Consider the following 26156-nt stretch of genomic DNA (forward strand, 5'->3'; position numbering starts at 1 on the left):
CAAATGGCCTGGCGCACATTGGCCAGGCCATAGTCCCAGGCCTAATTATCCTACATTTGGTCAATAAACCATTAACACAACGTCTTGGATGTTAATAATCATTCATGGAAAAGTCGCCACAATTTATGAGATCAACGCTAGTTAGTAAAATTAATAAATATTTCATTCGCTGAGATTTATCCTGGCATGCTCCTGACAGGTGAACGGGGGTGGGGGGGAGCAGCTTTGGGGCCGCCCCAGGGAGCCAGCAGCCAGGAGAGAACGGCCCAGAACTCACTTGGCCCAATAAACATTTACCTCAAATCCTATGACTATAAATTCACAGTCTGGACGAGGGTGCCCAGTAAAACCTGACTTAACATTATGTGCGGGCCATTAACAATATTTATATAGATGTCACCTCGGGGAGGGTTAACGTCTCTAGGCAAAGCCTAGCAAGCGTGACGGGAGCTGGGGAATGTGGGGCCAGGAGACTTCTCAGACCCCTGGGGGCTGGTCACTCCCTGTGGTGTGACCCCAACAAGTTTCCTGCTTTCCGGGGCAGTGGGTTTCCTCATCTGTGAAATCGTAAGGGAGTCCCAAGAGCAGGGTTCACTATCAGCCTAACGGAAGTACCCTGTAAAGAGAAATTGCTGGAACGCTTGCTCAAAGAACCCTCGGGAGATGCTCTAAGTGTCAGTCACCATTGATGTGCTAGCCTTACTAACCTATAAGGTGAAGTGTTCATGCTGTGTCCTTTTTCCAAAAAGGGGAAACTGAGGCTTGGATAGTAAGTGCCTTGCCAAGGGGCAGCCAGCTGGGGCATGGAAGGGCTGAGCTGGGATTCAGGTCAGAGAATTCCTGCTGCTGCCCCCTGGTACCACCATGGCCCTTAGCTTGCAGAAGCCCTGCCCTTCCCCACTCATCTCTGTCAGAAGAAGCCGCTCTCCGAGGGACAGAAGTTACTGTGACAGAGCACTGACGGCAGGCGGAGTCTGGTGCCGTGCTCCGAGGCCCAGAACCTGAGAGGTGGAAACAGGAGGATCAGGAGTTCAAGGTTATTCTCAGCCACACAGTAAGTTCTAGAGTAGATGAGGCCCTGTCTCAAAAAACCAAAACCCAAAGCAAACAAACAAACAAAAACCAAAAACCCTTCTCTGTGAGTTCGAGGCCAGCCTGGTCTACAAAGTAAGTCCGAGACAGCCAAGGCTACACAGAGAAACCCTGTCTCAGAAAACCAAAAACAAACAAACAAACAACAACAACAACAACAAAAACCCAAAAATCCTAAAACCAAAACCAGAGGGGGGATGGGAGAAGAAAAAGCGTCAGTAGGTGGGAAGGCCCACAGGCTGATCTGCTGCCCAGGCCAGTGTCGGGGGTGGGTGTGGGTGGGGGGATTGGAGGGGGGGAAGCTCCCAAGAAACAAGCAGTGGGGTGGGACACAGTGGGCGGGGGACTCAGCCCAGGCAGAAGCATCTCCGCTTCCAGGTCAGGTAACCTTTGTTTCTGCAGGAGACCTATGGCCCCAGGCCTCAGGCTAGCTTGCCGGGAAGTCTCACCCCTGAGCACCAAGGCCTGGGGTGCGCGAGGGCCTCTGCCCAGCTTTCACAGTCTGGAACAACCCAGGAGGGCATGTGGCCCAGCTCCCAGGGCAGGCTCCGTGCACACTGGTGCAGTGACCCTCACCCCGTGTCCCATACAAGGAAACTGAAGCTCAGAGAAACCGCCTTGGAAGAAGCAGAGCCGGACCTCAAGCCCAAATCTAGCCCAACACTAAAGCCACCTACGTCATCGGGGATGTGAGTGGAGTGCAGATGGCGGGCAGTGAGACGTGCCCAGGTTACCCTCCTGCTTGGATGCGCAGTGCACACTGTGAAAGACAAGGCCCGGACTGCAGAGACCATGAGCTAAGCACCTACTGGATGCAGGGACAGGAAGCTGTAAGAACAAATGGTGAGGCTGACCCAAAGCAAACATGAGTAAAACATAGGGGAGGTGGCAGGAAAGGTGACAGGAGTGTTCAGGGCTACATCGGGTGGCTCCCTGTTAGGGTGGCAGGTGTGTTCAGGGCTCTGTCAGGTGGCTCCCTGTTAGGGTGGCAGGTGTGTTCAGGGCTCTGTCAGGTGGCTCCCTGTTAGGGTGGCAGGTGTGTTCAGGGCTCTGTCAGGTGGCTCCCTGTTAGGCGATCAGCTTTTCCCTAGACAGCTCCCAGTACTGGAAGAGATGCCCCAATTCAGTTACCATGCCAGGTTGAAGGACCAGGGTGAACCTGAAGTGTGTGTGTGTGTGTGTGTGTGTGTGGTGGATGTAGAGAGTGCAGCAATGGTGAGCTCTAACGTGTGCATAAACCTCATATTGGGGAGAGTAAGGGGCTCCAGGGCACACAAGGGCCAGGCGTCCAGCATCTATCCTACGTGCAGTGGGGAGCTATGGAAAACTTCTGAGCAGGTGAGCCAGGATCTGACAAACATTGCAGAGCAATTTTACCAGCAGCAGAGAGAAAAGGGATTGAGGGCTGTTCCAATATGGGGTTGAGGTCGAAGGAACTGAGGAGGCTCAAGTTAGCAGTGGTGAACACAGAGAGGGAAGGCCCCTTGTGGACTGGCTCAAACAGGGCTAACTCTGGGCCTGCGTTACCCTCGACCCACTGAACCTCCACTTGCACTGTTTCCCAGAACCTCCTGGACATCCATGCCCCAGAGGCCCTGCATGCTCAACCTAACCGGGCTCTGGCCCTTGGTGCTGGCTGTCTCAGGCTCTACAACTTCTCAGAACACCAGCCCAGCACAGTCTGCAGCCACCAGTGGTGGAATCACCAGGCCCACATGCAACGGTCCAAAGCCCATTTCTTATTCAGTCAGGCAACTGGAGAGAGACACATATAACTGGGGCCTCTGATGATATTTCCTGAGGAGTGCTGTGCATCCTTGGATAAGCCACTGTCCCTCTCTGGGACTCGAAATAAGTCTTTCTCTTTTGTACAGTCAGGTGCTAGCTAACAAGCACTGCTGTTTTAAGTGCTTGACACAGGGAACTCTCTCCCCTTACCTCACGTGCTATCTCCTCACCTCATCCCTCAGTCCCGGAAGCAGACTCCTAGCCACGGTCCCTCAACACGAGATGGCAGAAAGAGGAAAGAAGCGAGGCCACCACAGGAGGGAAGCCTTCCGGTTCTGTTCCAGGCTCAGAGCTACACTGGGCAGGGCCACCTCAGGCAGGTGAGGCCACCTCTAGCCTCTGAGGTATATGGCCATAGAGAAGGATCAGAGGGAAGGGTTGAGCCTGGGCCTCACACAGCGGTGGCTCTCAGGTGGGAACCCTGTGTGTCCCCAGCCAGCTCTGCCCAGGCCCTGGATGCCCAGAGGGCTGACTCTGGGGGAATCTGAGCCCGAGGAAGGTCCTGTGCTCACTCCATATCCGAAGGGTTTAAACCAATCATGGCCCCTCCGTGAACCAGCCTTTCAACTGTTCATTTATTAAGCATCTGCCATGGGCCTGAGACTTTCACAAGGGACTGAGTGACTGCATAGGCCCTAAGGCAACAGCACGCCTGAGCAGCTGTCTCTGGAGCAGCAGGAGAAGCCCACTTGTGAGGGCCAGCTCAGACAGAGGCAGGAGAGGCCAAGCCGGGGAACTCTGGGCCAGTATCAGGCAGCTTTTCCACCTCGCAAAATACCTGACGACATCACTGTCTAAGGAAAGGTTTATCCCAACTCATGGTTTCAGAGTCTGAGTCTGCGGCCACCTGCCCTCGTGGTGGCAGCTGGTAGGTACCCTAGCATCCGCTGTGAGGACGCACCGCCAGTGACGTCATTTCCTCCCCGCTGGATCCTTTAAAGGCTCCACTACCTCCCAAGGTGCCGCAGGCTGATTATCCAAGCAAGCTTTCAACCCACAGGCCTTTGCATAGGGGTCTCCCATATCTCAGGGGAGATATAATCTCCAGATTATAGCAGCCGTGGGGGGGAATAGTGAACCCTTGCGTGGCCACAGGGAGCCTGAATGATTGTCTTCTGGGGTGCAGTTGCAAGAACGAGGCACAGCGAGTTCTTTATAAGATCGACAATTAGCGATTAGCACTGCTATCAGATTACTCCCAGAGGATTGTGGGAAGTGGGGGGGGGCTGCCTTAGGGTCTGGCTCCTGCAGGCAGGGGCTGGATTTGAGCCCCCTCAAGCCCATTCCTCTCCCCAGGTTGGGGTTCACGGCCCTCTTTTCTGCTGCTTAAGAAAGCTGAAGACTGTCCCCAGGCCTCGGACCTTCCCAGGCCCTAGGACTGGCGTTCAATCAGGCCCAGCTCTGGAAGGAACCTCACCAAGTTGTTAACACCTATATTACGGGCCGAGCTGTATTTGAGATATTAAAAGACATCCTGTTTCTGCCCCCGTGTCACTTCTGAGATGTAGCATAGATAAATGATATATCACCGCTCGAGATCTACCGAAACCATTAGTAACCGTGACATTTTGACGTCAGATTTTAAAAAATTCCTAAGTAATCTTTTTGATTTATGAAACGCTGTCTGGGTTCATCGAGAGAGATCTCAGATTTATCACCGCCTGGTTAGAATTATTAATGATTTTCAATTTGTAAATCCGAAGTCGAGAAAGTCTGTGGGCTCTGGGTGAAAACTCCCCCTGATGGAGGCCTGGCCTCTCCTCTGGCTGATGTTCCGCCTCCAGGACATAGGAGGACAATGTTCTGGGCACCTGACACAAAGTTTCCCCAAATCTTGTCTGTAGCCTACAAGACGGTGGTGGAGATCACTCCAGGGAGGGGTATCAGGCCCCCAAAGGGGTCTCTCTCACACACAGGCCTCAAGAACTGGCCCAGATATCTCAGTCACAGGTCAGTAGGGGTGAACACAACGGGGGGCAGCGGACAGGCTTTAGTTTGGATCTGGTTTGGGGCCTAGTATCCTTGCCCAAGGCAGAGCCTATGCAGGCTGGACCTGCTCCCAAGCCAATTGCTGCCTCAGCCAGGAGCACCTGCCCTCCATACCCCACCCCTGGCCCCCCATCCCTTATATCACTCTGCGAGCCTTACCTCTGTCCCCATCAATACCTCCTGGAGCCACCAACTGCATGGGAGGCTGACAAGAGAGCACCAGAGTCCGGATGCCACATATGTGGGAGGTGGGATCATCAGCCAATGACTGCTTCAAGCCACTCTGGACTCCTGAGCTGAGTATTAGACTCATTGGTGGCTTCTATACATACTAGTGCTAAGACTGCACTCAGGCCAGGCATGGTGGCCCACACCTTTAATCCCAGAACTAGGGAAGCAGGTGGATCTCTGTGAGTTCGAGGCCAGCCTGATCTACAAAGTAAGTCCAGAACAGCCAGGGGTACACAGAGAAACCCTGATTTGAAAGAAAGAGAAGAAGGAGGAGGAGGAGGAGGAGGAGGCGGCTGCACTCAGACCTACGAAACCAGAATTGCCAGAAGGTTCTATGCAGCTGAGACTGAGGACAAATGAGCTTCTTTGCACCAGCACCCCTCTTCACCCCCTTCGCAGAGAGTCCTGACCTCCATCTCTCTCCAGGACCAATGCGGCCCCACAGTCTCCGGCCTCACCCCTTCTGGTCTGCATGCACTCTGTGTCACCTCCTGCTCACTCCTTCTATGGCCCCCTTAGTCCTCAAATGGAAGGTGATTTTTCCTGTCCTGTCCCCACCAAGGCTGGAGAAGGTCTGTGACAGCATGAGGGGCCACACAGGAGCCCCTGAAGCAGAGCAGATGCCTTCGCAGGTCCAGCCCCCTCCAGCTGCCCCGCCCAGAGCTACCCTCCATCGATTCAAATGGTGGCCCTGAAAGTGGATGTTTCTAAAGAGTGAGTTCCACTTGGATTGAAGCAAGGGCATTAGGCACAGGTCTCCCGTCCCTGCAGCCCCAGGATGATCCCAGAAGCATCAGTCAAATTTGAGTGCCCTAGCTGGGACCAGCTGAGCGCCAGTGCTCTGGGGACCACCAGCTGCAGGCAGCATCGTGACCACTACCATGCCCTGACCCAGCTCACAGAACTGCCACATTTAAGAGTCACACCACCCTCCATACACCAATCATTACCCATGACCTTTCTTGCTCTGGGCCTCAGTTTCCCTACTATGAGAACCCATTCCTTCTGGAAGTCCCAACGCCACCTCTTTTCTGAGGGTGGGTGGGAAACGCCTCTGAATGCAGAGCCAGTGACACTTGGCAGGGAGAGACACAGGTGGACCATATGTCTGTCAATATATACACAAGATCTCTATGAGGAAAGCTACAACGCCTTCAAAAGGATCCTGAGGGGAAAAACTAAACACTTGGGGAGACAGTCCCTCTTAGTGGGTGGAAATATTGTCATAGCTTCACACCTTGGTCTGTCCAGCACAGTTGGAAGCAAATACCGCTAAGTTATTTTGCAGGTCTAGACTCATGTCGAGGCTCATACAGAGGCAAAAGGCCAGAGCGGCCAGCTGGACACTGAAGAAGGGTAAGGTCGAAGGCCTGACAGTGTGGTGTGGGGGAAGTCACAGACAAATGCATCGACAGAACAGAATCAACATGCCTGAAATTGTTCCCTACGCACGGTCAGCTGACAGTGGACAAAGAGAACAAAAGGCAATGGTGGCCCAGAGGACATCAGTGTGGAAAGGACAACCACGTGCACACAATCTAGACACGGACACTACACCATTTCTGGTGGCTCAGACTGGGTGAAGCCACTCTGCCAGGGAGCAGGGCATGGTGGAACACACCTTTAATACCAGCCCTGGGGAAGCAGGGACTGGCAGATCTCTGTGAGCTTCAGGCCATCCTGGTCTATAGAAGTTCCAGGCCAGCTGGGGCTACATAGTGAGGGATTCTGTGATGGAAAACAAAGCAAAACCACACACAACCCTCCTTCAAAGTACCACAGGAAGCCTAGGTGCGTTTCGGCACAGACATGGCATTTCAGGCACAACACAGAAGGCGGAGCCACGCCACTAAGGGGAAGATTCTGCCATACAAAGGACAGTCACAAGAATGGCATGAGCCACAGACTCCAAGAAAGCGCCCGCGAGGCTCACATGTGCTAGCGCACTTGACCTGGTGTGTCAATGGACTGTTAACTATTTAACAGGAGAAAACAGGCAAGCCAGTTTTAGAAATGGACAGAAGACCTCGGCAGATGCCTCTCCAAAGAAAACACCCACGTGGAAAGTCAACGGAGGGAAGTGTTCAGTGCCGCCACGTGTCATTAGGGATTGCGAAAGAGAAGGGGGCTACAGAGATGGCTTGACCACCACAGTGCCTTGTGCGCAAGCACCTGCACCAGACAGAGGCTCTGCACCCACCTGTAAAAGCTGAGTGTAAGTTGTGTACCTGTGAGCCCAGGGCTGAGGAGGCAGCCATGGGAGGGTCCCCAGGGCTTGCTGACTAGCTAGTGGAAGCCAGTCAGTGAGCTCCCAGGTTCAGAGAGAGACCCTGTGTCAAAAAGTGGAGAGGGCAGTGTGGAGAGAGAGTGCAGTCCTGAAGGAGTGCATACTGTCGACTTGAGCGTGGCCACGTCAAGGACGCCAGTGCCTCAGACTAACGGGAATGGCGGTGTCTTTCCTTGCAGTTCAGATGTTGATGAGTGCCTGATCTCTAGCTGAAAACAGGCCTACGGTAGCTTCCTGGTTCAGGATGACTGCTACCCCAAGGCCGAATCCTACAGAGACTCTCTGCCCAGATTAGCTAAACTGCCGCCTCCTTCAGGCTGTGTATAATAAACTCACTGAGTTCCCAGGCTGCTGCTGGTGTGTCTCCAGCTGAGCCTATGGCCTTCCATGTCCCAGCTTGTGTCTGTGGGTTTCCAGGAGAGTGACCAAGGAAGATGCCAACATTGACCTCTGGCATGCACGTGCATGCTCACACACACACACACACACACACACACACATGCACTAAAAAGAAAATGGAATTTCACTGCGTGCCACTCAAAGCAGTCAGAATCCAAAACCTGGACGAGACTAAACGCTGGCAAGAATAGAATGCAGAGTAACAGAACTCTTCCTCCTTGCTGCTGGGATGCAAATACATCAGAAGATACATAGGGCATCTGCCTCAGGAATAGGCCTTCAGCAGATGATGGAGCAGTTACACCCATAAGGAAGGACCCAAGTTCTGGCTATACAAAAACCCTAGATAGATCTCTTTATAGCAGCTTCATGCATAATTACTCAAACTAAGGACAAGCCAAGACATCCTTCAGTAGACAACACAAACATGGTGGTGTGTATCAGCCAATGGGATAGTTAGTACTCAGCACTACAGAGGGATGAGTCATCAAGCATATAGCATTATGTTCTCAACCATATAATAGTCTCACGGAGAAGGGTACGGAGACAACAAGAGGACCGAGAATAGAGAATGGGGTGAGTAGGTGGAAGGCGGAGGGTCTGTAAAGCATCGGAGCTATTCTACATGGATGTAACGGTAAGTACATGTCACTAGACATTCCAGAAAACAAAAAACAGCTGGGCATGGTGGCTCCTGCCTTGTCACCTGAGAGGTGGAGCCCAAAGGACCAAGAGTTCATGATCTTTCTCAGCTACACAGTGAGTTTGAAGTGACCTGAGCTTATGAAACTGTCTTGACAAATACAAACCAACAAACTACAGAATACACAGCATCAAGAATGAATCGAACGTCAACGCAGCTTTAGGAGCTGGTGAGATGGCTCGGCAGGTAAAGGCGCTTGCTGACAAGAATGACCACCTGAGTTTGATCTCCAGGCCCCACATAGTGAAAGGAGAGAGCCAACTACTGAAGGCTGTCCTCTGACCCGCCCCCAACATGCACACATAGAACACAAACAAACATAGACTTGGGGTGACTGTACTATGGCACCATGGTCTGCTGACGACCACAAATGCAGGCTGCTGTGAGGGAAGCTACCTTGGGTACAGGGGAGGGGGAGGGGGGACCCTGTGTAATTCTTCTCTTCAAATATGAAGTTTCTCAGTTAAACCAAAAATGGAAGATGACCAACAGGAAGGGAAGAAGGAAAGAGGAAGGGAGGGTGTGCGACTTCACAATCCATCTCCCAGGCCATGGCTTCGTGGGGACATCTCGCCTTGCTGAGACGGTTGGGAAAGCCTGGGCGTGGTCCCAGCGCGGAACATGTCAGCTGAGAGAACACGGCATCTTAACACTGCAGAAGCAAGGTGGGAAAGGCATAAAACTGCGTTGCCGGATATGACGGCTGTTCTTGGTTGTCAACTTGACTACATCTGGAATTAACTAAAACCCCAAGTGGCTGGACACACCTGTGAGGGTTTTCTTTTTCTTAATTAAATCATTTGAAGTGGGAAGAACCGCTTCTAATGGAGAGATTCTTAGGTGGGAAGATACATCCTAACCCAGCTCTTTTGCGGTGGGAAGGTCCGCCTTTAATCTGGACCATGCCGTTTGCTAGCAGCTATGTAAAGGGCATGGAAGAAGGAAGTTCACTCTTTGCATGCTCTCACTCTCACTGGCAAGTCCATCCCTTCACTGCCATTGGAGTCTACGTCTTTGGGATTCCTGCCTGTACTGAAGACCAATGGAGTCATCCAGCCTCGTGGACTGACCGGCGACTGGATTCTTGGACCTCCCGCTGGTAGGCAGCCATTTTTGGACTAGCTGGGCCACACAGCCTGTGAGCCGTTCTAATAAATTCCACTCTCTTTATACAGACTCGTTCTGTAAGTTCTGTTGCTCTAAATGTCTTAGTTTGGGTTTCTATTGCTGTGTTGAAACACCATGACCAAAAAAAAAAAAAAAAACAAATTGGAGAGACAGTGGTTTATTTGGCTTACACTTCCACGGCACTGTTCTTCGTTGAAGGGAGCCAAGACAGGAACTCAAGCAGGGCAGGCACCTGGAGGCAGGAGCTGATGCAGAGGCCATGGAGGGGTGCTGCTTACTGCCTTGCTCCCCAAGGCTTGCTCAGCCTGCTTTCTTATAGAACCCAGGACCAACGGCGCAGGGATGGAACCCACAGTGGGCTGGGCCCTCCCCCATTGATCGCTAATTGAGAAAATGCCTTACAGCTGCTCATGGAGGCCTTTCCTCAACTGAAGCTCCTTCCTCGCTGATGACTTCAGTTTCTGTCACGTTGACACATAAAATCAGCCAGTGCACTAAAGAACCGGGACTAATATACCTGGTGTTAAAAAAACATCCAAACAACTAAAGGTGAACACTTTCTCTCTGGGTTGAGACTTAGTATTTTAAATTTAGCCACTCTCTAATCGTTTTATTCAGTGTGATGTCAAAGTCTCAATATAATTTTATATTATTAAATCGATTTATTTTGTGGTGCTAGGATTTGAAGCTGGGGCGTCACATGCACTAGGCAAACGTGTCTTTGCTGAGCTACAACCCAAGCCTCATAATTTTTACTTTTTCCAAGACAGGGTAGCATGTCCTGGTTGGTTTTTATTGTCAACGTAACACAACAAAGAGCCACCTGGGAAGAGGGAACTTTAATGGAAGGATGGCCTTCATCAGATTGGCCTGATGCAAGGGCCCAGCTACCATGGACAGCGCCATCCCTGAACAGGAAGACCCGGGCTGCAGAAGAAATCAGTCTGAGTAAGCCATTGAGCAAATGAGTAAGCAGTGATCCTGCATAGCTTCTGCTCCAGATTCCTGCCTTGCATCCCTGCCCTGACTGCCCTTCATGCTGGACTAAAGCTTGTAAGCTGACACCAGGCCTCTCCTCACCAAGTCACTCTAGGTCAAGGTGTTGATTATAGCAACAAAAAGCAAATAGAGACATACTTTCACTATTATAACCCAGGCTGGCCTCAAACCTGTGATCCTCCTGTCTCAGTCTGGGATGATGGGCAGAGGCTGCCATGCCAGGCTTCCAAAAGTATTTTTGTTGTTGTTGTTGTTGTTGTTGTTTAAGGTGAGACTTCACATATGCTGGTTCTGATTCATACGGAAATGCACCGTAGCTAAGGTATTCCTGGAGAAGAAATGACACATAAGAAATTGCTCTCCTGCATAGCTCTGCAGTTGGGCTGGTGTGGTGCCGACCCAGAGGTGGGCATACCACCTGGCTGCCAAGGGAGATCGGGATAATAGAAGGACACATACATGGAAAGAGGTGACACAGCAGATCAGTGTGCAGGGAATCAAATCCCTGTCTCTTCATGCCTCACACAGAATACTCACTGAAGGGTAGGAACATGCTGGATTGTAAAACGAAGCAGTATGGCATAGCACAGTTTATTAAACCGCCCTGCAGGCCAGTAAGAAAAAGACAAGAGGCAGAAGAGCAATAGAGGCTGGGGCGATGGGTGTGGGCAAAGCGCTTGCCGAGTAAGCTTAAGGACCAGAGTTCAAGTTCCAGCACCTAAGCAAAAGCAGAGAGGCCATGAGAGCAATCTGCAATCCCAGCACAAAGCCTACTGGATCTGTAAGCTCCAGGTTCAAGATGCCTCAAGACAGAAAGTGTAGAGAGATCTGGGAAGAAAGCTGACATTGACCTCAGGTCTCCACATGCATGTATGCAGGCCTCAACACATGTGTGTCCACCCATACAAACATGTACATACACACACACACACACACACACATACACAAATACCCTTGTGCCACATGCATATTAATGAAAAGAAGAAAGAGAGAAAGAAAGAAAGAGACAGGAAGGAAAGAAGGAAGAAAACATCTTGAAGATGTACTTCAGAGAGGAGCACTGGCAAATGCACAGTAAATACCTGCAAAGATGCTGCTCTTGTTGGTCATGACAGGACCTCAACATGCTGATTTATTGCTGTCTGGACACCGGGTTCTTGAAAACAGCAAAGCTGACAAGTCTGTGAGCATGAAAGTTGACACTACCATGTTAGAAAACCATGTGACATCCATCAATAAAGCTCAAGAGGGCCATGGGTTCCAATCTAGTGGTTCTGCTCTGGGCCTGGAGAGTGGCCCCCTCACTCATAGGTTGTCAGCAGGGGAGAAGAGTGATCAGTATCCATCAGCTGCAAACCCTGTGACCTACAACAATGAAAGGCTTGCAAGGCATGCTGGTGTAATAGAGGCACAAAAATAGTGGGAGTAACCAACCTCTTTTTTTGTCCCCCTCCTTAGATTTAAGACTCATTCCACAAGACGAACCCCATACCTAACACTGCTAATGAGACCAAGAGCCCAAGATTAGATAGGACATGGGCCCTGGGGAAAACCTGCTATTATTCTGCTAAATGAGCATAGCGATAAGACCACAGACGAGGGCCTTTCTCATCCCTCATCGGAGAAGCTGCTTCTTGCAGTAGATGGGAGCTGACATAGACCGACAAGTGGCCAACGTGCAGGGAGTGAGGAAATCTGGAGCACTCAGTCCTAAATAAGATTCACCACTCCCCTCAAGACTGGAGGATCTATGTGGGAGAAGAGAAAGATAGAGCCAGAGGCAGAGGACGACGCCAAGAAAACAGTGGCTTTCAGACATAACAGGGCTGAAGCACATACGAATTCAGGGAGACTGTGGCTGCACGCACAAGACCTACACAATTGTGACTCCATGAGCGGAACCAGACAGAGTCCTGGCACCGGGAAGGAGGCATGGACACAAAGCTCTGCCTGTAACCAAGAAGCTCTCTGCAGCCTGGTGGTGGTGGCACACGCCTTTAATCCCAGCACTCGGGAGGCAGAGGCAGGTGGATCTCTGTGAGTTCGAGGCCAGCCTGGTCTACAAAGTGAGTCCAGGACAGTCAAGGCTACACAAAGAAACCCTGCCTCAAAAAACCAAAAAGAAAGAAAGAAAGAAAGAAAGAAAGAAAGAAAGAAAGAAAGAAAAAAAGAAAGAAAGAAAGAAAAAGAAAAGAAGCTGTCTGCAACTGATGCCTGCTGGGAGAGGGTACCCACTTTCTTCAATGGAGAGACCCTGCTGTGGGTGTGTCCACTACGTTCCAGGAAAGGCTAATGAGCTTCCTTCCTTCCTTCCCCAGCCAGTTCCGTACACTGAGGGGCAGGTGCAGAAATACCACCAATGGTTTTCCCTTCTACGTCCTTTGATAGCAGACTTTCCCAAGCCCCCCCAAAGTCTCCATGTCTACACATCTGAGGGCATGATGGCCCTCTAGCCTGTTTTCCTTTCTTAGTCTGCTGCTGCCGTAACAGAACACCTCGGGCGTATAACATATAAGTGACAGACAAGTTTTGGCTCACAGTTCTGAAGGCTGGACAGTCAGAAACATAGAATCAGCACCAAACAAGGGCCTTTGCCACATGACCTAGCAGAGGACTGGCAGGCACACATGAGACCAAGAGCCAAACTCACTTTTACTGGGGACTTTTACAGGACTCTGTGTTAACCCACTGCCATGGTAACTAAGCCAGTCCAATGATGATATTGGTCCACCTTCACTAGGTAACCTGCCCCAGGACAGGCAAGTCATTCGCAGTAGCTAACCCCATCCGCTTTCAGCATGACTAGGCCACACCCACAACAGCAGTAACAGCATGGCTCCACCTCTCTGGAGCTCAGGCCCTGCATACAGCTGTGGTGGCAGTGAGGGGCTTTCTCGCGTGCATCCTGGAGGGAACTCAGAAGGGACAGGCCGCTTTTGAGCACTTGGTAGCCCCTGGGGGTTCGAGAATAAGAGCACTACCACTATTTTGGGCCAAATTTGGAGCGAGCTTTAATTAAATGCTAGCCAGGATGATGGATTCTGGCCAGGTCCACTCCTGTGTTCCCAGGAAACAGTGACGAGTCAGCATTTTTCAAAAACCTAAAAAGGCAAAAGTGCCCGGCACTCGGGAGGCAGAGGCAGCTGGATTGTTGTGAGTTTAAGGCCAGTCTAATCTACAAAGCGAGTCCAGGACAGGCAAGGCTACACAGAGAAACCCTGTCTTGAAACCCGCCCCCCCCCCAAAAAAAAAAGAAAAGGAAAAGGAAAATACTTCCCACCAGTTCAATCAGAGATAAGCATGTATCCTGTTATACATGTGATATGTGATCACGATGCAGTTGAGTCAAACAAACCTGTTAGGGGAGTGGGTGTGGTTTGTTATCTCCTATAAACAATAGCCTCCAGCATGCCAGGAAACGGACATTTGGAGCTCACAGGCTAACTCTGGCCCTTACACACTCTTTAGAAGCCGTGTGAACCTGGCCAACCCCTAGAGACAAATATCTTCCTGCCTCTGCCACTCGGGCAAGTCTCTTCTTTCCCAGGCTTTCTTCTTTCTCTGTCATTTGCAGTAGGGACAGCACACGGGTCCCAGGTGGTCTGGGGACCCCAGGGATGGAAGGTTTTTGTGACACACTTTCCTGGCCCACCTGAGCCTCCATTCCTCCATGGTCCCCAGGCAGGCTGTACACCTCTGCCTCTCCTCACCACGGAAGCGCTTCTCCACCTGCCACAGGCTCCCTATCTACCAGCATCTCCACAAACGTTCCCTGAGGGCTCATCACATAGAAAGCAACTCTCTGGAGGAAGTCAACAGATTCAGGTCCCGGTTGGGGAGATTACTTAAGCAGCTTCGAGGAAAGAGAAAGCTAAGAAGATGGTGGTGACCAGCACATCTGCGGAAAGCAGCATGCTGCCTAGCGCACAGTAGGTGCTCAGTAGGTAGCACCTACTGAGCTGAACAACTGAGGTGCAGTCAGCTTGCTCATGCTCAATAATCACCCAGCTGATGTGCTCATGTTTCTGTAGGTCTGTCACAACTGAGGGGCGTGCGCGCGCGCGCGCGCGCGCGCACGCACACACACACACACACACACACACACACACACACACACGCATGCGCGCGCATGAGTAATACAGTGTCCACCCTCACAGGCCCACGAGTGGGTCAGCTCCAGCCAGCATCTTCACACCCAGGAACACCGCCTCCCACACAAAGCCCATTCATTTTGATTTATGACGTTGCAAACAGAAACCTGAATGTCTTCCGGAGCGTTTTTTACCGTCCTGACTTTGGTCCCCACGACAACTGCTTCTTTCTCCCCGCTACCTAAAATTAGCAGAGTAATTCGGAATCTGTGTCTTTATTTAAAAGAAAAAACTGTAGGTGCAGAATTATAAAAATTTAATATGCTCCCAGGAAAATGAAAAATGAGAGGCTGTGATCTCGTCTAACACTTTCAAATGTGTTTATTAATTCATGTTTTAAATCATAAGTTTCATTCGGTGAGAGCCATGCACAGCAATAAGCCTGTTTTAAAATATTAATGAATAAACAATATTTCTCTATTGAAATATAACATGCTTCTTTGAACAATGGACCGCCAGTAATAAATCAAAACCAGGAGAAAATTGCATTTCATATTTAATACAAGTTGAACTCTGCCTTTTTATAAATGATATCTTTTTTGTTTAATTGGCGTCAGTTCAGATCTAGCAGATTGCTAATAAAATTCTGGATTTCCATATTTAATGATGCGTACACTTTCTGTTGAAATTTAACCAGGGGGAAAAAAAAAAGAACCAGCCTTTTATTATATCTTGAGATGGCACCTTAGGCCTCCACTAAGGTCTAGCCTAGAGGCCTGGGGACAGACTGCCTGAGTTGGTGAGTTAAAAGGACAATCCACTTGCAGCTCTTGACTTGGCAGCTGACTCCTCCTGGTAACCCTACCACAAGCAGCCCAGACCTGCCCTGCTCACCACCTCAGAGAATATTCGTGAGAAGAGAAGTGCCCCATCCTACACACCACATAGGTTCTCTCCCTCTTAACTTACCTTCAAGGGAGGCAGAACATGGTTACCACTTGACTAGGGAACAAAGGCTTCAGAGAGAAGGTTTCATGCCCAAGGTCACACACAACTGCTGAGTGATAGAGCTCAGCCAGGCTTAGGTGTCCTCACCCTTTGTACTGCAGTGGTGCTTGGAAGCAAGATACATCTGCCTGGGTTATTGTTGTTTGGTTGGTTTTTTGTTTGTTTGTTTGTTTGCTTGCTTGCTTGCTTGTTTTTTGAGACAAGGGTTTTTTTTTAGTGTAACCTTTGCTGTCCTGAACCAGGATGGCCTCGAACTCAGCGGTCCACCTGCCTCTGTCTCCCAAAGTGCTGGGATTATAGGCATGTGCCACCGTGCCAGCGTGCCAGCATCTGCCTGGGTTTTAACAACAGTGAAAGTTCAATTTGAGGAGGAAATTTGAGTATACACCCCTTTGCCCTGAGCCAAATCAGAGACTCCAGACCCAGCAGGATTACATGCATGGCAGGGTACCAGTACCAATGCACCTGATCATGCCGTGCAAGGCAGGGGCGGAACCACTGAGGAAGCTAACCCACACGAAGGCTATGTGACACACACAGCTTGTATGTGACAGGGCCAGGACCAGACCTGGACAGTGTCCTCTTGGGAGCTCACATTACTGGGTGCTAGGTTTCTGAATCTTCTTAGCCACACAGCTATCTGGCTCAGGGAACAGGGTCCTGCTCTGCCCTTGGGCCTGGCAGGAAGCAAGTCTTCTGCATATCAGCCAAATCACCAAGAAAGGAGCAGGGAGCTGGGACCCAGACTAACTGGAATCAAACTGCAGGCCTATCACTGGCCTTACATTCCTATAGAACCCATCCCCAGCTCTATTTGATTGACACCTTTGGGTTTTCTAGTGATAGACAGCCCCTAAAAGCCCACATGCCCAATCTGACAGGAAAGAGACACTGACAGGACATGGGGTTTAAGATGTGGGTTGGGAGCCGGGGAGATTGCTCAGTGGATAAAGAGCTGATATGCAAGTGGAAGGACCAGAGTTCATAGTCCCAGAACCTACAGAGAAGCCAGGCAGGCCACAATCCTACACAGAAGCTCCGGGGAGAGACCCTGTCTCAACACTTGATGTCAATGTCAGCCTTTCATACACATACACATGCATAGGTGTAGATGCACATGTGTACATGTGAGTGCACCCGTGCACGCACCCACCCACAGATACACACACACACAACTACATACACATACAAAAAAATATTTCAGGTTGTCCTTAGACACACCCAGACATAAAGTTGGGCTCTGTATTTGCCAAGTGGTTTTCAACCTTTGTAGCCCCCCAAACTTTGTGGGGGTGGCATACCTTCTTTGAGCCTTAGATTCCCTTTATGGTTTATTAGTGGTAGCCACTCTAGCAACCCTTTATACTGAGGCATGTGACGTACATCTCGGATACGTGCGATATTGCCTATGTGAAAGCTCACAGCAGGAGAACAAAGGACAGGAGGCTGGTGAACCTGCCTTGAGGAGGCAGAACCACCAAGGAGGTAGGGGCCAGAGCTGGGCAGAGCCTGGGACCTGTGCGAGGACACGGAGTCCAGGCACAGGACCCCTGCAGCAGTAAGAGTCCCATAGGGCTCATGCCCCAGCCTCATGCTCAGTCACTGCTACAACTGCCTTAGGAAAGTGACCCAGCCCTGGAGCCCTGATTCTTTCTATAACTTCTACCTTAACTTGGTGATCCAGACAGATGTCACCACACAACGTGTCATCATCACATATACCTCAACACATTCAGGCAATGGGTGAAGAGTCATGGAAGGTCTAAGGGAACAGGGAAGGATGCTTCTGGCTCTTTTACCCCAGAAAGGACCTCACATCAGAGGCATGATGGCCATCGCTCACAGCAGTGGGAGCTGGAAGGTCAGTGATGCTAGCCTAGGTACCAAAGACCCAATAAGCAGAGGGTCTGTGTCCAGGATGGTTCCTTCTCAAAGTATGGAACACACTTACCTCTCCCCAAATCTAGGAAGCCAACACTGGCATCACTTTTCACGTAGAAGGCCTTTCTCTAGTACACAGCCCCTCTAACTCAGACAAAGGGGACAGGAGGCCCTGGGTGTCTCCATATAAATGACACCTGGTTAGAAACAAGCAGCTGCTGGGGTGCTGGGGCTCCAGACCCTGAGAACATATCCTCCCACAAGCACCCCACGTTCCCATCCATCTACCATTGTGCAGGGCTCCTCACCTGCAAGTGGCTGGCTCAAGTGCCTTCCTGCCGGTATTCCCTTTGGCCCAGTGGGTGGGTCTTACCTGTCTTCCCAACACCATACGAAATGTTGGCTTCCAGGGCCAGCCAAGCAAGGCCCTGAGGATTCAGCTTCAGCCGGGTAGGACTGACTTCACTCTCTCTGGGTGAAGTTTGATCGGGGAAAGGTAGCCAGCTGAAATCCAAATGAATACCATTGAATCCACATACAATCCCTTGGGGCCAATGGCCATGTGTTCTTCAAGCTATAAACTGTACCTGTGCCAGTGGGCCCCAGAGGCTGGCAGACCCTAGTGTGGTATCCTGATGTCCCTACCTAAAAGGGATGCTTCTCCTCCGACAACCCCTAGGGGAGGTTAAGAGCAAGGAGGGAAACTGCGCAAGCGTCTTCTAAGCCAGCACATTGGAAGGATGGCTGTTTTCTACACGTGTCCCCCAGAATACAGCTGTAGACCCTTCCCATCTCCCTCCCAAGTGCTAGGAACCCCTCCAGTAAGTTCCAGTGTTTTGTTCAACAGGCTGGACCAGGACAAAGCTAATTTGGTCCTTAAGTGTCTGCGGAAGCTAAGGAAGATGAATTCGTGCTGTGTGTATCTGTGTGTGATGTTTCCACAGGATCTAGTTTGCAAAACCACACAGCCCAGGGATTATTTTATGTACAAAGATAAGAAAGGCTCACCCACAAGCTAATTGAATCATGCAAATAATTGTTTAGCCATGGGAGAGATTCCTATGGGCAGGCTGAGCACCCACACGAGGGGGGACAGCTGTGGAGGGCAATCTATTTTATAAAGTTTATCTGCACAGAATAACTGCTGCAAGATTAATGGGGGCGGTGGCCCCGGCCCTTGGTCTGCCTGGTTCTACCAGCTGAAATAGGAAAACAGATATATTTATCATAGGCATTTGCTGCAACTGATTAACATTAATCTGATTTCCTGTGAGTCAATTTCCTTGAGATATAGTAAACAGGCCAATTATCTGCAACGGGCCTCTTTTATTATAAAGATTTGGACATTAGTGACAAGCATGTATGCAAATCTATGGACTTTATTACAATCTGTGTAACACAAAAATAACGCGCAATCTGTTAAATATGTCTAGCTGGTTGTGCATATTACACACGGAGAAGGCTCAGACAGAGTAGGGAGATGGATGAGGAAAGTTCGCCTTCTGACTGGCATGTGATTGGCCCATTCTTTCCAAACCTTTACTCATCTCCAACTAGCTAAGAAAAAGTAAACCGGACAAAGCTCTTGTTATTCAAAAGACCAGCTAGGAAGTTCCAGAGTTGCCCTTAGTCAGAGGAACGTGAGTGCTGTGGTCAAGGTGAGCCCTGGGCTGTGCCCAGTCTGTGCTTCCTGTTCTTGGGCCATAAGCATGGGAAGTGAAAGGATGTGAGAGGCCCAGTGGACGGTCCAAGGCTTCATCAGGGACAGTAGCCGACAGGTCCACTGTCACCTCCACGGACCATGTGTCTGCCGGCCCAGTTTCCAGCAAGCATACCCCCAACTTCCGCCCTGCACGCCTGTGCTGGCTCAAAAGAGCACACACACATGACATCCACGTTTAATCAGGAAAGCAAAGTTTATTCATGTTTGAAACTACATAGAACTACCACAAGGAAGACTTCTCAATCCGGGGTGTGAGCCAGTAGAAAGGAACACAGAACGCTTTTAATACATCAGAATCACCGCCACAAATTATTGTCACGACTCAGTCAGTTTCAGAATCGCATACAATACAAAAAGGAGGAGAGGGCCCGCCACACAGGGTGAAATGTACAGTGCTGAATACTGAATCTGAACGCATCACAAGAACCCGCCTTTTTTTTTTCTTTTTTCTTTTTTCTTTTTTTTTCTTCTGTATGGATTAGTAACAAGATGAAGAACATTCAAAACGCTTCTCAGTTATTTACAACAGCTTGGCTGATCCTGTGTTAAGAGTCAGACCCAATGTTGCCGATCTTGGCTTTTTAAGGGTTGCAAATGCAACCCTGAGTTTTCTTTTAAAAGATTACAATGTACATTACATTTTGTGAAGGGAAACAAAGAGTTAATTACAAGATGCAAAAAGATAAGAAAGAGACAAACTACAGCGTGAGTATTGTTCAGAGGTAGTAAGTGAGCGCTCTAAGCTACAGAACATGTTGGGATTCTATTGGTTCGTATGAGTTCGCATGAGGTAATAAAGCTGTGTTTTGATTGGTGGGATGTATAAATACTCTTTTGCTACACTATATACAGCACTCCAGAGAGCAGGGCCTTTCCAGGCTGCCCAGAGGACGAGCACACCTTGACAAGTCTGTGCAGCACCCAGCACACACGGCCAAACCTCAGACAGGCTTGTTTTCACCTCTGTAGCAGCAAGATCTCCATCTCGGGGCAAATCTGGATCCATGGTCTCGTTAGCGCAGACTCCAGGCTCTGGTGCTTCAGAGGGAGAAAGGAGGCCACCAGTCTTTGACCTAATTACAACGTAAGAGATGGCGACACAAACATGATGAGGAAAGTTCTGAAACACACCTTCCTTAAGAGAGACAGGCAGAGAGCGCCTTCCCTCGAAGCCCATCGGTGACGTGAGAATGACATGAGAGTCTACATGGGCATCTGCAAGGATTCAGCTTGGGCAAGGTGAACCTTGCATGCTACTCTGTAATTGGGGTCTAGCATAGATGGTACTTCTTACCCTTAAGGCCAAGGAACTGGCAACTGTGGAACCATTAATGAAAAAGACCGGTAATAAATTATGATGAAACAGTTACAGAACTGGCAACAATGTTACATCTTGGCCTAATTGGATAAAGTGCTTTCTTTTAAACGTGTGTCTTAAGTTTAAATACAAATGATTATGATTCCTTAAAAAACAGGTTTCCCGAGTTCTCTAAGAAGACAGGGTTTACAGTAAAGCTGTAGGTGGTGGGTTACAAAACGCTTTCCTTCTCCTCCTATTGCTCTGAATGCGCTCATCACGGCACGTCAGCTGGGGAAGGCCCGGGATTAGTTAGAGGTATCCGAGTGCACACTGCCTGGGCCTTCCGTAGGAGAAGTCACAGAAGATGGAGTTGTTGCATCCTGCCAGCCTCCATTAGCCTGAAAGGAGAGGCACAGTTCAGTGGGTGCACGTCTACATATTAATTCCACTCCCCAATTGAGAACACCCAGATGACAACAGGAGAGCAAAGGTGCATTAGCAAAATGTATTTTCTGACCCACTTTGGCAGGAGTTGGAAGCATGTGTTAAAGTGGGATTAAATGCATGTAAAATGAATCCATCCCATCAAGTAAAGATTGGGCGATAAATCAGCTCAGCGACTATGACTTCAGCCAGTCCCAGGCTGGCATGGAGCATGGCCTCTGATCTGCTGGTAAAAATCATCATGCAAGAGCGACCTCTCAGAGGCTCAACAGTGGAGAGGCTCAACACGTTGCTCCAGGAAGCAGACACCTCAGCCGGCGCCATCACTGCTCCCACAGAGGACGCTGCTCACACTTCTCTCACAAATGCCTGACAGCCAGCTAGTGTAACTCTTGGAAAATGAAGGCCACAACTTCCCTCCAAACAGGAGTCCCTCCAGAATGAAAATGTATGAACTGTAGAGAGTCACATGCTATTCAAATCAGGTTTCCAATTATCTGCAAGTGGAGCCCCGAGTCGGGATGGTGCAGCTGCCCGCACATGCGCCTGGCCCTTCCTGTCTCGGACCTGTACAGGCACTAACAGTACTCAGAAACAAATTTGCCTCATGTCTCACCCTGTAGAGGCAATTGCTGAAATCAATGTCTGATCAGATTTCGGCTGTGGCAGACAGCTTGTCGCTACGTATTTTTATGTCAGTCAAGAAGAGGAAGGTACTGGGCTTGAGTTGGGGAACGCTGAGCAGAACTGACGGGGCAGGGCTTTCTGAAGGGAAGGCAAGGGAGAGCTGCCTGACACCCTGTCCCTGTGGCCCCAGCCAGCCTCGGCTACTACACTGCCTAGTCCCACACCCCATACCAACACACAGCCCCCTCCCCTCCCCAGCTCTGCCTCCTTCCTGTCTCTCTGTAATTTCTCCACAGAGTCCATCTGAAGGCTCTCCTGGGCATGCAGAAGACCTGCATCGGGGCAGCCGCTTCTTCTCCCACAGGAGGTGTGTATGTTATGACTCCCGCTTCCTGGAACTGGGTCTGGAACCCAGGGCCTTTGAGCATGTTATGTTAGGCAGGCTCTCTGTCACAGACCACATTCTAAGCCCAGGCTGTTCTTAAAGAACCCCTCGTCTTCTGTTTAGCTGCATAGTTCTGCATATAAAGCCCCTTCAATCTCTTCTGAAATAGCAGTTCAGCCTTCCCAGTGCTGCAGACCCTTTAATACAGCTCCCCACGCTGTGGTGACCCCAGCCATAAAATTATTTGCATTGCTATTCCGTACCTTTGACTCTGCTACTGCTATGCACTGTAATAGAAATATATGTGCTTTCTGTTGGTCTCAGGCTGTAACCTCTGTGAAAAGGTCATTTGGCCCCACAGGGGTTAAGACTCACAGGCTGAGAACCACTGCACTATGATCAAAGGTGGGGGTTAGAGAGAGGGAGGGGGTGGGGGCTAGAGAGAGGGAGGGGGTGGGGGCTAGAGAGAGGGAGGGGGTGGGGGCTAGAGAGAGGGAGGGGGTGGGGGCTAGAGAGAGGGAGGGGGTGGGGGCTAGAGAGAGGGAGGGGGTGGGGGCTAGAGAGAGGGAGGGGTGGGGGCTAGAGAGAGGGAGGGGGTGGGGGCTAGAGAGAGGGAGGGGGTGGGCAACCACTACAGAGCTGGTTGTCTACATGGAAAAAAGAATTTGCAGCTTGAGATAACAAATTGAGGGGAGAAGAGGGAAATAAGATTAAATAAGAAGTCATGGCACTGTTTTTGAAAGCTTCAGTCATGCCATGTTGGGTGGTGACAAGCCTGCGTGTGTTCTGTCTCTAAGACACACCCTCCCCTATCTAAAAGGTAAGCTGTTTCCCCTCAGCCATGAAAATCTCCTTAGGAAAAGAAAAACTCTTACACAGATCCAAGTCTAAAGATATCCCATCTGAAGTAAACATCATTCCTCTTTTATCCAAATTTATAAACAACAAATGTACAATATTTCTCCCCTTCATGGCAGCTGCAGGAGAGGTTGTCAACGAGCATCCTTTTTTTCCCCCCAAATAAATTAATCCTTACTCTGGTGGTTTGAGATTATGCACTGTATTATACAACAGCGTCTTATCAAGCCTCATCAGTGAAGATGGAATTCATGTCTGTAAAATGCTGCAGGCAATCACGGCTTCATATTTTATCATGTTGATAAGGATATCGCACATTCTCTGAAGCATTTCAAAACACTTAAATGAAAAAGGAGAAATGCAACTAAAAGGCTTTTTATATGGCTTGTTGTGGGTTATTATGAGTTATTTATAAACCCAAAAAGAAAAGATTTGACATTTCAAATGTAAAAGATTTGAGTATTTAATGGTCCTTTTTTTCCCTTTACAATTGAACATCCCCAATCACTTTTAAAGTCATTAATATTTACTCACTATGGCAAATGAAGGTTCTAAAAAAGGAGACTTCTTCATGCTCCTCCTGTCTGCTACCATGTGTCCCAGATCAGGGCATTCCTAACGGCTCCTTTCCAGTGCCTGCCACTTCCCACCCGTGTCAGGGCAGGAAGCAAGGGCAAGTTTTGTGATTCAGTAACAAAGGTCGCTCTATCATTAAAGCGGAAAGGCCATTAACCTTGAATGTCCTGTTCTGCACCCCAGGCTGGTAGCCCAGGATGCAGTTCTTTGCTTAGCATGGCTGCTGACGTGCTGGGCCTCCAAGGTTATCACTGTCACCTGCTCTGTGCCAGGGAATTTTCCTGCTGCTTGATTCTAAGATGAATGACCATTTCCCACCATCTCCCCAACACAGCATGGCTGCCGGGAAATGGCATCTTAATGGGCTGGTACTTAAGTCCCCACTGGTGACAGGACACCAGCCCCCAGGGCTTCCGTGAGGGCTCCAAAGGACAGCTAGGTAACACCAAACACCAAGGGCCATTACATAGAACCATGGCAAAGAGATTGCTGCCCTCAACTGCCAACAAGATGTGGAGCCAAGTCCAGTGACTGTTAACTTGTTCATTAGCTCTGTTTCCCTGACACGGTTCCCACAGCTTGCTCCCCAGGGTACTCACGTTTAAGTTATGTGGACTGTACAGTGAGTTTGCTCCAAGGCCGTCACTGTAGCCTCCCGTCTGATTGATAACATGACGGAGGGTATCCACCTAGAAGTGAGACGAAACAGAATCCATCACCTCCATCTATTAAAACATCATCACTTACAAAAGGGAACAATTTGAATTATGTGTGCCACAAGGGTGGAGCATCTTCAATGAAAGGCAAATTTATCAATCAAATGTGACTGGAGGGATTTCAAAGACTCCGTACATATTTAAATCACACATCTTTGTTTTTCACACCAGCCAAACAACAGCATCTTCACATGGCAATGCAGACTTTCCATCTATGCAACCAAGTGTGTGTGGCTGTGGGTGAAAACCTGCTCACAGATAATGCGTGCTGAATCAACACCGCCCCTCCCCCGGGCCCTGCCCCTACCGCAGTGCATAAGAGTAAGAGTACTTGCTCTCAGTTAAGAGGACAAGAAAGGGGTTGAACCCAAAGAATGCAGGTTTCAGTTTCCTGACTGTCAACAACGCAGGAATAAAAGAGCAGTATGTTCTCTTGTTCATTCTTTCCCCCTCCCTCTCTCGGCACCCCCTCCCTCTCTGTCCGCCCCCTCCCTCTCTCAGGCACACAAGATCTCCTGTTCTGTCATAACAAAGACCCCCCTCCCCCATCTCCATGAGCTCAAGCCAGAGCCGAATGCATTCACAAAGTTCGTCAGCTTTGAATCATCAAAGGCATTGTCCACTTAACTTCTCATTGAATTAAGAGGTGGGCAAACGTGTCCCGTTTGGATGCACCCAGCACAGGTTCTGCATGGATGTGCAGACCACTTCCATGGGTCAGAGCGGGGAGTTTTGAGCCCAAACCCTACCCTGCCAGAAAGGCCCCGGCGGGGGCATTTCTCCTACCTGTGATTGCACATTGGCTCCGACTTGGGACCCTTGGTAAGAATCCCCATTCAGACTCTGCATGTTCATGAACATGTCCCCAGAATTTGGGAGGTTAAAAGAACCAGAAGAACCTGGAAAGGAAAGAGTTAAGTAGCTGAATAACAGAGAGCTACATACACAATCCCCAAAGACCTAGAGGGAGGGAAAGGAAAAGAGACAGAAGGGAGAGGCATTTCCAGCTTAGAAGGACAGAGCATTAGCTGCTGTTCTAGAAGGTCCTGCCAACTCGGGCTACGCACGGGAAGAACCTTACAGAGGGCGAACCCAAAAGAAAAACCAGAGACAAGTCAGAATGGCAGGAAGGCGCCCAGGAGCTGGGTCCAGCTTCTCCTTGTTTCCACTTTGCTCTTCACTGCTGCTGCCGTGGTGGAGAACACACAGCCTCCTGCACTCTGTCCTAGCCATAACTCTACCATGCCGTTCACCAGTGTCTGTGGCCTATTAGAACTGATGGGGGTGTGATAAAACAGTCAGCTTTCCTTCTGGACCTTTAAATATGTATTTTAAAATCTCCTTAGAAAGCCTCCAAGCCCCTCAAACCGATCTTCTGGGGCTAGCTATACCTTTCTCTGTCAGTCAAGTTCCCTGTAATTTAAAGACATTTCTTCTAACCCCATCATAAACGCCATATAAAATTTCAACAGAATGTTCTGCATAAGGAATCAAAAGTGCATTCATAGCCAGCTGTGGCGGCACACATGTGTGAGCCCAGTCATTCAGCTGAGGCAGAAGAATCACACGTTTGAGGCCACGCAGAGCTACAAGGTAAGTTATCATAAAAACAAAAAATAGCCAGGTGTAGTGGCACATGCCTGTAATCCCGGCACTTGGGGAGGCAGAAGCTGGCAGGTCTCTGTGAGTTCAAGGCCAGCCTGGTTTACAAAGCGAGTCCAGGACAGCCCAGGGATACACAGAGAAACCCTGTCTCGAAAAACAAAAGCAAACAAACAAAACCCAAAAAGTAATGGCCAGTTATGTAGATCAGTGGCAAAGACTGAGCGTTGCATATGCAAAGCCCTGGGTTCAATGCCCTCTACCGCAAAAAACAAAAAAACAAAAACACCGAAAAAAACAAAAATGGCGATGCATTTGCATTCAACACT

General features: G+C 49.7%; 1 protein-coding gene across 2 annotated transcripts in view; it reads right to left on the reverse strand.

The window, feature by feature from the left end:
* Positions 1 to 19493: 19493 nt before the first annotated feature.
* PBX3 (PBX homeobox 3) overlaps positions 19494 to 26156 on the reverse strand; it is a 201479-nt gene continuing 194816 nt past the window's right edge. Inside the window, exons 7-9 of one of the 2 annotated variants that reach the window (XM_084798856.1) lie at positions 25012 to 25124; positions 24109 to 24198; positions 19494 to 21017 (exon numbers count right to left, since the gene is read on the reverse strand). In XM_084798856.1, coding sequence (XP_084654982.1) covers positions 20925 to 21017; positions 24109 to 24198; positions 25012 to 25124 — 296 coding nt within the window. In that variant the 3' untranslated portion in view covers positions 19494 to 20924. The remainder of the gene's footprint in view (positions 21018 to 24108; positions 24199 to 25011; positions 25125 to 26156) is intronic. The other variant, XM_084798857.1, reaches the window with a different exon arrangement.

The sequence above is a fragment of the Acomys minous genome (assembly GCF_964271855.1).
Source record: "Acomys minous genome assembly, chromosome: 10".
Taxonomy (NCBI): Eukaryota; Metazoa; Chordata; class Mammalia; order Rodentia; family Muridae; genus Acomys; species Acomys minous.